The sequence below is a fragment of the Epinephelus fuscoguttatus genome, linkage group LG17 (assembly GCF_011397635.1).
Source record: "Epinephelus fuscoguttatus linkage group LG17, E.fuscoguttatus.final_Chr_v1".
In the NCBI taxonomy this organism is placed as follows: Eukaryota; Metazoa; Chordata; class Actinopteri; order Perciformes; family Serranidae; genus Epinephelus; species Epinephelus fuscoguttatus.
This window is the reverse complement of record NC_064768.1, coordinates 42,699,705-42,713,404: the sequence shown is the minus strand read 5'-3', so window position 1 is coordinate 42,713,404 and position 13,700 is coordinate 42,699,705. Positions and strand designations below refer to the sequence as shown.

General features: G+C 41.3%; 1 protein-coding gene across 1 annotated transcript; it reads right to left on the bottom strand.

Moving 5' to 3' along the window:
* Positions 1 to 6,131: 6,131 nt before the first annotated feature.
* On the bottom strand, positions 6,132 to 11,933 carry rnmt (RNA (guanine-7-) methyltransferase; the record flags this gene model as incomplete). The annotated part of the gene is given in 5 exon segments (XM_049602603.1): positions 6,132 to 6,247; positions 7,379 to 7,504; positions 9,337 to 9,466; positions 9,641 to 9,777; positions 11,902 to 11,933. Coding segments are annotated over 4 exon segments (504 nt in total), but the record flags the coding sequence as incomplete, so codon positions are not given.
* Positions 11,934 to 13,700: the final 1,767 nt, after the last annotated feature.

Sequence of the window (13,700 nt, the reverse complement as noted above, 5' to 3'; positions counted from 1 at the left end):
TAGCCTTAGCCTCTGCTAACTGTCCTCCGGTGACTCCCGTTCAGCCGGGAGGTTGGGTCACGGTCCGCCAGAAGCACAGCTCCAAGCCGAAGCCCACGGCTCACCACCAGCCTGTTCACGTTTCCAACCGCTTTTCCCCACTCAGCGACACACCCGCTGAGGATAAAACTCTGGTTATTGGCAGCTCTATTCTGAGAAACGTGAAGTTAGCAACACCAGCGGCCATAGTCAAATGTATCCCTGGGGCCAGAGCGGGCGACACTGAATCTAATTCATGTTTAGCCACATGTCATCATTTAATCGCTGGCTGTCCAGGTGGTGTCCAGCAAACGATGTGGGTTTTGTTAATAATTGGCAAACTTTCTGGGGAAAACCTGGTCTTATTAGGACAGACGGCATTCATCCCACTTTGGATGGAGCTGCCCTCATTTCTAAGAACCTGGAAAATTTTATTAGTAATTTAAATCCCTGACAACCCAGAGTTGAGATCAGGACTCATAGTCGCAGTCCTGTACGCCTCTCTGAGCTTCTAGTTCAGTTACCCAGCCATAGTTTTCATAGTTTTATACAAACGGTGTCTGTCCCCCGACCGCCTAAATTATTTAGATCTAAAATTAAACAAAGAGGAGTTGTGCATAACAACCTCATAAAAATTAAAACCTCTTCTGTGACAGAAAGACAAAACAGGAGAATTAAATGCAGACTGTTAAATATCAGGTCTCTATCGTCTAAAGCAGTGTTAGTAAACAAATTAATATCAGATAATCATATTGATTTACTCAGTCTCACTGAAACCTGGCTGTGTCCAGATGAATATGTCAGTCTAAATGAGTCCACTCCTCCCAGTCATAATAATACCCACATTCCTCGAGGCAGCGGCCGAGGAGGGGGAGTTGCAGCCATTTTTAACTCTAGTCTGTTAATCAGCCCTAAACCTAAACTAGATTATAATTCATTTGAAAGCCTCGTTCTTAGTCTTTTACATCCGACCTGAAAAACCTCGCAGCCACTTTTATTTGTTATAGTGTACCGTGCTCCTGGCCCGTATTCTGAATTTGTTCCTGAATTCTCAGAGTTTTTATCCAGTCTAGTTCTTAAATCAGATAAAGTTATTATTGTAGGTGATTTTAACATTGATGTTGACGTTGATAATGACTCCCTGGCTACCGCGTTTATCTCATTATTAGACTCCATTGGCTTCAGTCAGGGTGTACATGAACCCACTCGACAGCAGTTTTAACCATACCCTTGATCTAGTTCTCACGTATGGAATTGAAATTGATAACCTAAAAGTCTTTCCACAGAATCCCTCGCTATCGGATCATTATCTGATTACTTTTGATTTCTTTTTACTCGATTACACGCCACTCAGCAACAGTTACTATACTAGATGTTTATCAGATAGTGCTGTCGCAAAATTTAAGGAAATGATTACTCCGTCGTTAAATTCAATACCAAGTCCTTCAGTGACAGAGGTTTCCTGTGCCGACTTTAACCTCTCCCAACTTTGATCATTTTGTCAATCGCGCCATAGGCTCACTGCGAACAACACTCGACTCTGTAGCTCCTCTTAAAAAGAACTTAACAAAGCAAAGAAAGCTTGCTCCTTGGTATAACTCTCAAACCTGTAAGTTAAAACAAATATTGCGAAAGTTTGAAAGGAATTGGCGATTAACCAAACTGGAAGAATCTCGTTTAATCTGGACAGACAGTCTCAAAACTTATAAGAGGGGCCTCCGCAATGCCAGAGCAAACTATTACTCAGCTCTAATAGAAGACAATAAGAACAACCCCAGGTTTCTTTTCAGCACTGTAGCCAGGCTGACTGAGAGTCAGAGCTCTATTGAGCCTTGTATTCCTTTAGCCCTTAGCAGTAATGATTTTATGAGCTTTTTTAATGACAAAATTCTAACTATTAGAGGCAAAATTCATGACCTCCTGCCCTCAGATAGTACCTATCTAACCTCAAACACAGCTGTAAAACCTAATATATATTTAGATTGCTTCTCCCCAATTTCTCTTCAAGAATTGACCGCAGTGATTTCTTCATCCAAATCATCAACGTGTCTCTTAGACCCCATCCCAACTAGGCTACTTAAGGAGGTCTTTCCTTTAGTTAACACTCATATATTAGATATGATCAATATATCCTTATTAACAGGCTATGTACCACAGTCTTTTAAGGTAGCTGTAATTAAACCTCTACTAAAATAGCCCACCCTGGATCCAGAGGTGTTAGCCAACTATAGACCAATATCTAATCTTCCCTTTATGTCAAAGATCCTTGAGAAAGTAGTCGCAGACCAGCTGTGTGATTTTCTCCAGGATAATAATCTATCTGAGGAATTTCAGTCAGGATTTAGAGTGCATCATAGCACTGAGACAGCACTAGTTAAAATTACAAATGACCTTCTGATTGCTTCAGACAAAGGACTCGTCTCTGTACTTGTTTTATTAGATCTTAGTGCGGTGTTAGGTTCTGCACTGAGCTGGTTTAAATCTTATTTATCTGATCGTTTTCAGTTTGTTCACGTTCATAATGAATCATCCTTACATACTAAAGTTTGTTTTGGAGTTCCGCAAGGTTCTGTGCTCGGACCAATCCTATTTACTCTATATATGCTTCCTTTAGGCAACATCATTAGAAATCACTCCATAAATTTCCATTGTTATGCGGATGATACACAGTTGTATTTATCGATGAAGCCAGAAGAAACTAATCAATTAACTAAACTCCATAACTGCCTTAAAGACATAAAAACTTGGATGAGCACCAATTTCCTGATGTTAAATTCAGACAAAACTGAAGTTATTGTTCTTGGCCCCAAACAACTCAGAGACTCTTTATCTGATGACATAGTTTCTCTAGATGGCATTGCCCTGGCCTCTACCACTACCGTAAGAAACCTCAGAGTACCATTTGATCAAGATTTGTCTTTTAATTCTCATTTAAAACAAACCTCACGGACTGCATTTTTCATCTGCGTAATATTGTGAAAATTAGGCCTATCCTGACCCGAAAAGATGCAGAAAAATTGGTCCACGCTTTTGTTACCTCTAGGCTGGATTACTGTAACTCTCTATTATCAGGTAGCTCTAGTGAGTCCTTAAAAACTCTCCAGCTAATTCAGAATGCAGCAGCACGTGTACTAACAGGAACTAAGAAACGCAATCATATTTCTCCTGTTTTAGCTTCTCTGCACTGGCTCCCTGTAAAATCCAGAATTGAATTTAAAATCCTACTGTTAACTTATAAAGCTCTAAATGGTCAAGCTCCGTCATATCTTAGAGAGCTCATAGTGCCATATTATCCCACCAGAACACTGCGCTCTGAGAACGCAGGGTTACTCGTGGTCCCTAAAGTCTCCAAAAGTAGATCAGGAGCCAGAGCCTTCAGCTATCAGGCTCCTCTCCTGTGGAATCATCTTCCTGTTACCGTCCGGGAGGCAGACACCGTCTCCACATTTAAGACTAGACTTAAGACTTTCCTCTTTGATAAAGCTTATAGTTAGGGCTGGCTCAGGCTTGTCCTGTACCAGCCCCTAGTTAGGCTGATTTAGGCCTAGTCTGCCGGAGGACCCCCCTATAATACACCTGGCACCTTCTCTCCTTCTCTCTCTCTCTCTCTCTCTCTCTCTCTCTCGTATTCTATTACTGCATCTTGCTAACTCGGCCATTCTGGCTGTCACTAACTCGGCTTCTTCTCCGGAGCCTTTGTGCTCCACTGTCTCTCAGATTAACTCGTATTGCAGCGGTGCCTGGATAGTGTGTCATACAGATTACTGTTAATTTATCATGCTGATCTGTTCTGTACGACATCTATTGCACGTCTGTCCGTCCTGGAAGAGGGATCCCTCCTCAGTTGCTCTTCCTGAGGTTTCTACCGTTTTTTTCCCGTTAAAAGGTTTTTTTGGGGAGTTTTTCCTGATCAGCTGTGAAGGTCCTAAGGACAGAGGGATGTTATATGCTGTAAAGCCCCGTGAGGCAAATTGTGATTTGTGATTGATTGATCGATTGATTGACTTCTGGGAAGAAGACCTAACTCTTAGCTTATCTCCCTGTGTAAAGGTTTCAATTAATCAAACTCAGTTCTCATTTTCCTTTTTTGTACCACGTTTAGGTAATGGGGTCATATCTGGATGGTCTCCTGGACAGCCTGGACAGGAGATTTCAAATCCTGGGGATAATTGGAGCTTTCCATGTGCTGGGACCCAAAGCACTTAAAGAAGATGATGCTGTCGTCACTGAGGACCTCAAGTCCCTATCCAAAAAATTCCTGCAGCAGCAGCCTGAAACCACTCTGCTGCAAGAATGGTCATCCTACAAGCAGCATTTACTCAAAAGAGCTTTTAAGGTAAAATGTTAGGTCCAAATTAATGGGGGAGTTCAGCAGAAAGATGATGGGGGAACCTATTTAATGACATGTCGTCCCACTGTGTTTAATGTGTTTCAGGATATGCACCAAGTAACAACAATGGAAAAACTGTCATCCCAGAATGATGAGTGGTTACAGCTGTATCCCTCCATGAGCCAGCTGGCAGCCATTGCCCTGATGGTTCCCATCTCAAGTGTGAACTGTGAGAGGGATTTTTCAACGATGAATAGGGTAAGACATTTAATAATATATCATCAGACACAAACTAGAAACTATTTTAAAATGATTAGAGTGTAGGAAATTGAGAGAAACAATCTCATTATTGTTTCTATTTGTAGGTGAAGACTGACTTGAGAAACGGGCTGCAGGGGGATCACCTTGCAGCATGTATGCTGCTGAGCATCAGCGGGCCACCTCTCGGAGAATTTCTGTACAACAGAGCCTTAGAGCTCTTCTATAAAAAACCCAGAAAAATTAATTGTTCTGAGCCTGGGTGCAAACTTTGCCACTGATTCTACAGCCCCATCAAGAAATTATTATTTATTGTTTTTATTTTTATTTATTTAATTTTATAGTTTTATTTATTTTATTTTTTTATTTTTTTCATTCAGCCTTTAAAAACCCATTTTCAACTGGCCATTAAATAAATAAGGTGTAAAAGTAAAATCTGCAGTCAAGTGTCATTTGTTTACACCGCCACGGCTCCCTGGAGAGCCTGCCCCCGCTGCTGAAAAAAATTCTAGAGGAAACACTGATATGGCTTTATTTGGTGATATTTTATGGTGTTTCTGTGTCATAAACAACATCAGCTATCATAATCACACCTGATTTCAATAAGGTACAATGTTTGAAGCTGGCTGAGTGTTGTTTGATCACTGATAGTACTGTTTTGAAGCAGAGTGACCGACTTGTCATTTGGAGCTCCGCCTGGATCTTTTCATGGTAAAAACACTGTAGAATGGTCATACTTTGAGCAGTCTTCTTCACATTTGAGACAAGTGTTCATTGATAGTGTGTCTACAGCCCCACAGTGTCATTTACCTGCTCAGATGAAGCCACAGACAGTTATTCACTTCAGAGTCCCATTACTGTCTCTGTATCACCGAGAGTGTTTCTGACACTTTCCCAAGAAACTTCGATCATCACCCAACTAATATTGATTATTGATCATCACCCAGACTAATACTGATTATTGATCATCATCCAGACTAATATTGATTATTGATCATCACCCAGACTATTAATGATTATTGATTATCACCCAGACTAATATTGATTATTGATCATCATCCAGACTAATATTGATTATTGATCATCACCCAGACTAATACTGATTATTGATCATCACCCAGACTATTGATTATTGATTATCACCCAGACTAATATTGATTATTGATCATCATCCAGACTAATACTGATTATTGATCATCATCCAGACTAATATTGATTATTGATCATCACCCAGACTAATACTGATTATTGATCATCACCCAGACTATTGATTATTGATTATCACCCAGACTAATATTGATTATTGATCATCATCCAGACTAATACTGATTATTGATCATCATCCAGACTAATATTGATTATTGATCATCACCCAGACTATTAATGATTATTGATTATCACCCAGACTAATATTGATTATTGATCATCACTAATATTATTGATTACTGATTATTACTTTCACCCAGAGACAAACCTCTAAGTAGAACCATCCTCTGATAATCTGATCTAGGTGTTGTGGTTCTACCTTGGAACAGTCGGCGTTGATAAACTGAGCGCTGAAGATCTTCTCATGCACGTGACTCTTCTTCTTCATGTCTTCGTACCGGCTACGACACTGCTCCACCGACACTCCAGCGATATCTGGAAATAAAAAGACACATTACTGAGTAATGATTCGTCTCCTCTGAGTTTTATTAACGGTGAAACTGACAACAGGAAATTCACCTCTGAGACTGATATCACTCAAAAGGTAGAAACTACAACTACCAGAATGCACTGTGCTGCTAAACGCTGCCACTGGTGGGTGATGTAATACGAACTTAACCGGATGTGAACAAGCGATTGAGTTTTACAGTAAAATAAAACACGTTCCTGAAAACTGACGCCGCTCCAACAGAATCTCAGTCGATGAGTCGACATCAGGATAATTCAGGATATGGTGCTCCATACTGGTGCAAAAACACCATGTGGAGTACAACTGCTGGTTGCTACGATACAGAAAATCCAAAGAGGTAAAATGTCAGCACGAGGAAGACAACCCCCTCACTCTGGACGGAGAAATGGTCAAACAACATCGTGACAGAGGACAGCCTGCTCCTCTTTGTGTCGCCTATGTCCCACCCCTCTTCCACTGTGATTGGACGTTATGCTACAGAAAGTTCCTAACAGACGAGTCCCTGACAGACAAGTCCCTCATAGAACTGTCACTGACAGACGAGTTCCTGATAGACGAGTCCCCAATAGACAAGTCCCTGACAGGAAAGTCCCTGACAGAAGAGCCCCTGAAGCGTCCCTGACAGATGAGTTCCTGACAGATGAGTCCCTGACAGACAAGTTCCCGACAGAAGTAAAATGGACCTGCATTTGTATAGCGCCTTTCTAGTCATCTAGTGACCACTCAAAGCGCTTTTTACACTACGAGTCACATTCACCCATTCACACACATTCATACACTGGTGGCCGAGGCTACCATACAAGGTGCCACCTGCTCCTCAGTTTTAACACACTCACACACCGATGGAACAGCCATCAGGAGCAATTTGGGGTTCAGTATCTTGCTCAAGGATACTTCGACATGCAGCCGGGGATCGAACCGCTGATCTTTCAATTTGTGGACGACCCGCTCTACCTCTGAGCCACAGCCGCCCGGGCTGTAAAGATCTGGTCGGTTGGTTGATTGTTGAATTCTCATTAATTGGACAGGCGCTGTTGTTAAAGGGCCGGAGTATTTGTCTTTATCAGCTGATGTTTTAATCAATAATAATAATTTACCTGCACAGACCAAGTGATCGATTCCTCCTCTCCTCCACTTCAGGAGATCTCCTCCTTTCCCACAGCCGAGGTCCAACACAGATACCTGCTGAGAACTTGCCGCCCGCACCTGCTCCAGGATCTCACCTGTAAATCAAACAATCAGCCAATTAGCTTAAAGAACGTTAATGTTTATCAGGTGTGCCTAGTGAGTTCAGGTATGTTCAGGTGTGTCCGGTGTGTTCAGGTATGTTCTGGTGTGTTCCAGGTGTGTTCAGATGTTTCCGGTGTGTTCAAGTGTGTTGAGGTGTGTTCCAGGTGAGTTCAGTTGAGTTCAAGTGTGTTCCAGGTGTGTTAAGGCAGGGCTCAACAATAACGATTGCCCGATTGCCAGGGGCAAGTAAAACTCAAGGTCAGGCATGTAAACTAACAACTCACTTGCCCGATTAGCAAGTTGCTAAAAATTGTAAAAGTTAATAACTAATTGATAAAGTAACTGTATTTTAAAACGTGCTCCTTCGGCTCTGATGCAGCAGTCTCTCTGCCTGAAGTCACAGGCACAGCTGTGTAACAATGTCCTGCCCATAGCCCCCATTGATTGGTTACATGGCACAAGTAAAGCACAGAGCGGCACAGCATATAAGAGGAGAGAGCTCTGTCTTACCTCTTCATAAACTAAAGTCATATTATTTTGCGTGACAGACGCTTCATATAAAACATAACAATATACTATTTATGGTGTTATGCCATCGTGTCATTTCTGTCTCTACATGGTCACGTGTTAACAATTCTCCTCTGCTCTCTGTATCACGCACAGCGGAGTTCCACCACACACAGGTGAGCACGCTAGAGCCGCATTTTCCTGACCAAACCTGACCGGAGCCTTATGGACAGCGTGTAAATAACCATCAACAGACTGCTGTTACGCACAGACAAACATGGCACTCTTGGTGCTGAGCTTGTGTTGCGTTCAGACGTTGTCACGTAAGTAACAACTTCCAGCACTGAAATAGGTCACAGCAGAAAACAGCAGCATGTCAAGTGACTTTTTACTTTTATTATATTCAATACAATTGTATGTTCCTAAATCTTGAGACACGTCATATGTAAGCTAGACAGACATTTCACCTGCTCATTACTGTGCACACATGTACTGTATGTACTTAGTCCTAAAGAGCCCTTCTGGTGCCAGTAGATACATAGAAACAACTCCATCCTAGGGGAAACACTGCTGTGTGCGTTTTGTGCAACAGGTGGATGTGGTAGTCTACTGGTAGAGTAGAGAGAGAGCTCAGTAGCGTTGAAGTAGAGTAGAGCAGGGCAGAGAGATGGAAGCAAAATATATTAAACCCGGTGTTAATACAGCAGAACTGGAGAGAGGGGTGAAAAATAAATAGAGGTGGGCATGGCTCAAGTAGGGCGCAAAATTATAGACGGAGAACGATTGACAAAGATTTTTCACTTTAAGCCCTGACACTGTCATATCTGTGTAGGAATGAAGCTACAATACATGACATATGTTGTTTTAATTAATAAATACAGTGTGAATAAAGATTACATAACATAAAAATAACTGCAGTCTCTGTTATTTGATAGCCGCTTAAATTAAACAATTTTTATAGGGCAAGTGAAAACTGACTTCGGGCAAGTAGATCTCTGACCAGCTTGCCTGACTGGGTAAGTGGAAAAAAAAAACCTTAGCGTTGAGGTGTGTTAAAATGTGTTCAACTGTGTTCCAGGTGTGTTCAAGGTGTGTTGCAGGTGTGTTCAAGTGTGTTCAGATGTGTTCCAAGTGTGTTTCAGGTGTGTGTTTCAGGTGTTTTCCAGGTGTGTTCAGGTGCGTTTCAGGTGAGTTCAAGTCTAAACCTTCAAGTCTGGGCCGCTGAAATAATCTGATCAATAGGTGCTAGATTTACAAACTGGTATTGATCACTGACTAGGTATGTATTGATTGACAGTAATGATTAGTTATTAGTTACCTATCAGGACGCTCTTCAGCCAATTGTTGAAGTTCCTCATGAAAAAGATTCTGCTTCGACTTCGCACTGCCAGACCCACTTCCTGTAGACTGTTATAGTGACTTGCCACCTTCATACTGTGATCGGTCACCTGACAGATCAATAATACTGTGATCAATCACCTGACAGATCAATAACACTGTAATCAGTCACCTGACAGATCAATGACACTGTCATCAGTCATATATCTTCATGGATTACCAGTAATCGATCAGATATAACCTGAGTTATTAATCAGTTATTGATCATTAGTTAATAATGCTACCATCTTCTTGGTGGGTGAGGTCTCCTCCTCCTCCTCCTCCTCCTCATGTCTCCTCTTCATCCCTGCCTTCTGTCCTTTGGGAGTCACTCCTTCGTCTCCTCCTTCCTTCACTGCTGGCTGAAGCTCCATCATCCACACTGAAACACAAACAGGAAGTCACGGGTGAGTCTCAAGATTACAGTCACAACTCAGTTACTGCTCCACACTCTCAGAGCTCAGAGTGACTCGCGGCACAGACAGAGCATCTGAATATCCCCACCCCCACAGTGTGAGCAAGTTGCCGCCATCCCCCCGTAGACCTCCTTCTTCAGCCTGACGGCTCCCCTCACCTCTGGTGTCCACCAGCGGGTTCGGGGATTTACGCCGCGACTGGCCCCAGCGGCCTTGCGGCTACAGCTCGCAACCGCCGCCTCAACAATGGCAGAGCGGAACAAGGCCCATTCGGACTCAATGTCCCCCTCTGCCCTCGGGACGCAGTCAAAGCTCTCCTGGAGGTGGGAGTTGAAGATCATCTGGACAGGTTCTTCCACCAGGCGTTCCAAGCAGACCCTCACGTTTGGGCCTGCCAGGTCTGCACGGCGTCCTCCCCTGCCATCTGATCCAACTCACCACCAGGTGGTGATCAGTTGACAGCTCTGCTCCTCTCTTCACCCGAGTGTCCAGAACATATGGCCGCAGGTCAAATGATACGACTACAAAGTCAAGCACTGACCTGCGACCTAGGCTGTCCTGGTGCCACGTGCACCGATGGACATCCTTATGTTTGAACATGGTGTTAGTTATGGCCAAACTGCGACCCGCACAGAAGTCCAATAACTGACCACCACTCAGGGTTCAGATCGGGCAGGCCGTTCCTCCCAGTCACGCCCCTCCAGGTCCCGCTGTCATTGTCCACGTGAGCGTTGAAGTCCCCCAGCAGAACAATGGAGTCCCCGGTCGGGGCACTGTCCAGCACCCATCCCAGGGACTCCAAAAAGGGCGGGTACTCTGAACTGTTGTTCGGCGCATAATTCCCAATCGTGGAAATTCACTGGTATTGGTATCGACTACTGAAATTCTGGTATTGTGACAAGCCTACTATAAACTGCTGCTGAGGGGAAGAAGAAGAGTTTGGCCTGTGCTGCGTTCAAGGACCCTAGGAAACCTCGCGATGAAGAGCGCAGACACAGACTGAGACACGAGTACACACAGGTGAGACAAAGGAAAGGTGGCGACCGTTCTGTTTTTTTATTTTATTAACTTCTTCTTCAGACATTTTATTTATATTTTTCCCCACATTCTAATTAGATTCTTCGGACGTTTTATCACATTTTTTGGTAAATTTCACTAACATTTTTCAGACACTTTATTAAGAATTTTGTCCACCATTTTAATCTTTTTTCCAGACATTAGTCTGCATTTTTAGACATTTTATTAAGATTTTTTTCACATTTTTATTTTTTGTTTCTAACATTTTATCAACATAGTTTTGGACAAATTTCAATATGACAACACTGTTCCATTAGTTTTTATTGTCTCTCTTGGATGACAGACACTTTTAGTAATGACTCTAAAAGTATATATTAATTCAAAGCGGATTATGTGTAGGTCATATATTTTAATCCTCACTTCTTGTGGGCTACAGCAACACTAAACCTCACTAAACTAAAAGCTGCAATCTTTAAATATCCCACTGAGAGAAACTCTCACTGCAGCCTGTTCTATTTTGTTTCAGGGAGGATTAAAAGACAACAGCCCCCCTCCTCTGTTTATACAGAACAGTCCCTAACCACAGTGTCAGTCTGAAACTGAACATAAACTGATCCTGACCAGGTGAGCTCTGCAGCTTCAGTTATCATGGTGATCTCAGCAGGTAAAAATAATCAACACACCTCACGAACACAGATACCCCCACTCTGTTGTGACGTCAGAGCTGCTAACGTTAGCTGTTAGCAAACTCAGCCGAATTCTTCATAACAATTTAATGAATCATGTTACACGTCATCATGAGTTTTATAATGTTTGTGAGTTTTCATATAAACGGATAAAACTCTAATTTAAACATTTGTTTACGGAGATTGGCGGCAGATGTAAAAGCTGTTAGCTACTAGCAGTTAGCAGGCTAAAGGCTGTGTTCAGTCTGAGATAAACCGGCCGGAAACATTTAAACCTGTCTTCCGGTAATAACACAAATCATCTAAACTCTCCGTTAACATCAAGAACATCTTAAACTCTCCGTTAACGTAAACACAGCTTTAAAGTTAGAAAACAAACAAACTCACGGGGCTCTGTAGTCAAGACGCGTGCGCTCTGAGTAGCTTAAGGCTGCGCATGCGTTATATTACAACGTCATATATCTGCGACGCACAGCACGCCGGTAGAATAAAAATAGCTCTTTCTGAAGGGAAGTTTGGCACATGTTCACAGATCCGATCAGAATATCGGTTATAAACAGTCTTCCACTCCGGTATGGCGTCACTAATCTGTAGGAACTGTTGACCGTACATTATTCATTACTATTATCGATCAGTTCGGCGATGAAGTGACAGACAGCACATCGTTTACACCACCAGATCTGCTGTGTCACCAAACTCCGTTAAGAAAACCTCGAATTTAATATTTTCTTGTCGATATGAAAACTGCACTAACATCATCAAAAATGTTAAATTAAAAATGAGTAACTAAAGTGTTCTGTTAAATTCGGCTATGAAATCAGGATTTTATGATTGTTTCATATTTTAAGCTGTTTAATTAAAGCTGATCTGTTAATAACACACACAGCTCTGATATCTTTCTCTTTAACTGTTTTTATATATTATTTTACTTTTTGTAAAATGAGACAACAAATGAATTTATAAAGTATGAATTCTTCATAGGTATTGACATATACATGTGTCTAATTATAAACAGACACATACAAACATGTATTTACTATATATACAGACACATATACACATGTATTTAATGCATATATACAGACACATATATACATGTATTTAATGCATATATACAGACATACATGTATTTACTGCATATATAGATATATATACATGTATTTACTGTATATACAGACACATATACATGTATTTAATGCATATATATACAGACACATATACATGTATTTACTGTATATACAGACACATATACATGTATTTACTGTATATATACAGACACATGTACACATGTATTTAATGCATATATATACAGACACATATACATGTATTTACTGTATATATAGACATATATACATGTGTTTGCTGTATATATACAGACACATATACATATATTTACTGCATATATACAGACACATATACATGTATTTACTGCATATATACAAACATATATACATGTATTTACTGCATATATACAGACACATATACATGTATTTACTGCATATATACAAACATATATACATGTATTTACTGTATCTATACAGACATATATACATGTATTTACTGTATATATACAGACACATATACACATGTATTTAATGCCTATATACAGACACATATACATGTATTTACTGTATATATATATAGACATATATACATGTGTTTGCTGGATCTATACCTACAGATATGTACAGTACAGGCCAAAAGTTTGGACACACCTTCTCATTCAATGCGTTTTCTTTATTTTCATGACTATTTACATTGTAGATTCTCACTGAAGGCATCAAAACTATGAATGAACACATGTGGAGTTATGTACTTAACAAAAAAAGGTGAAATAACTGAAAACATGTTTTATATTCTAGTTTCTTCAAAATCGCCACCCTTTGCTCTGATTACTGCTTTGCACACTCTTGGCATTCTCTCCATGAGCTTCAAGAGGTAGTCACCTGAAATGGTTTTCCAACAGTCTTGAAGGAGTTCCCAGAGGTGTTTAGCACTTGTTGGCCCCTTTGCCTTCACTCTGCGGTCCAGCTCACCCCAAACCATCTCCATTGGGTTCAGGTCCGGTGACTGTGGAGGCCAGGTCATCTGCCGCAGCACTCCATCACTCTCCTTCTTGGTCAAATAGCCCTTACACAGCCTGGAGGTGTGTTTGGGGTCGTGTCCTGTTGAAAAATAAATGATCG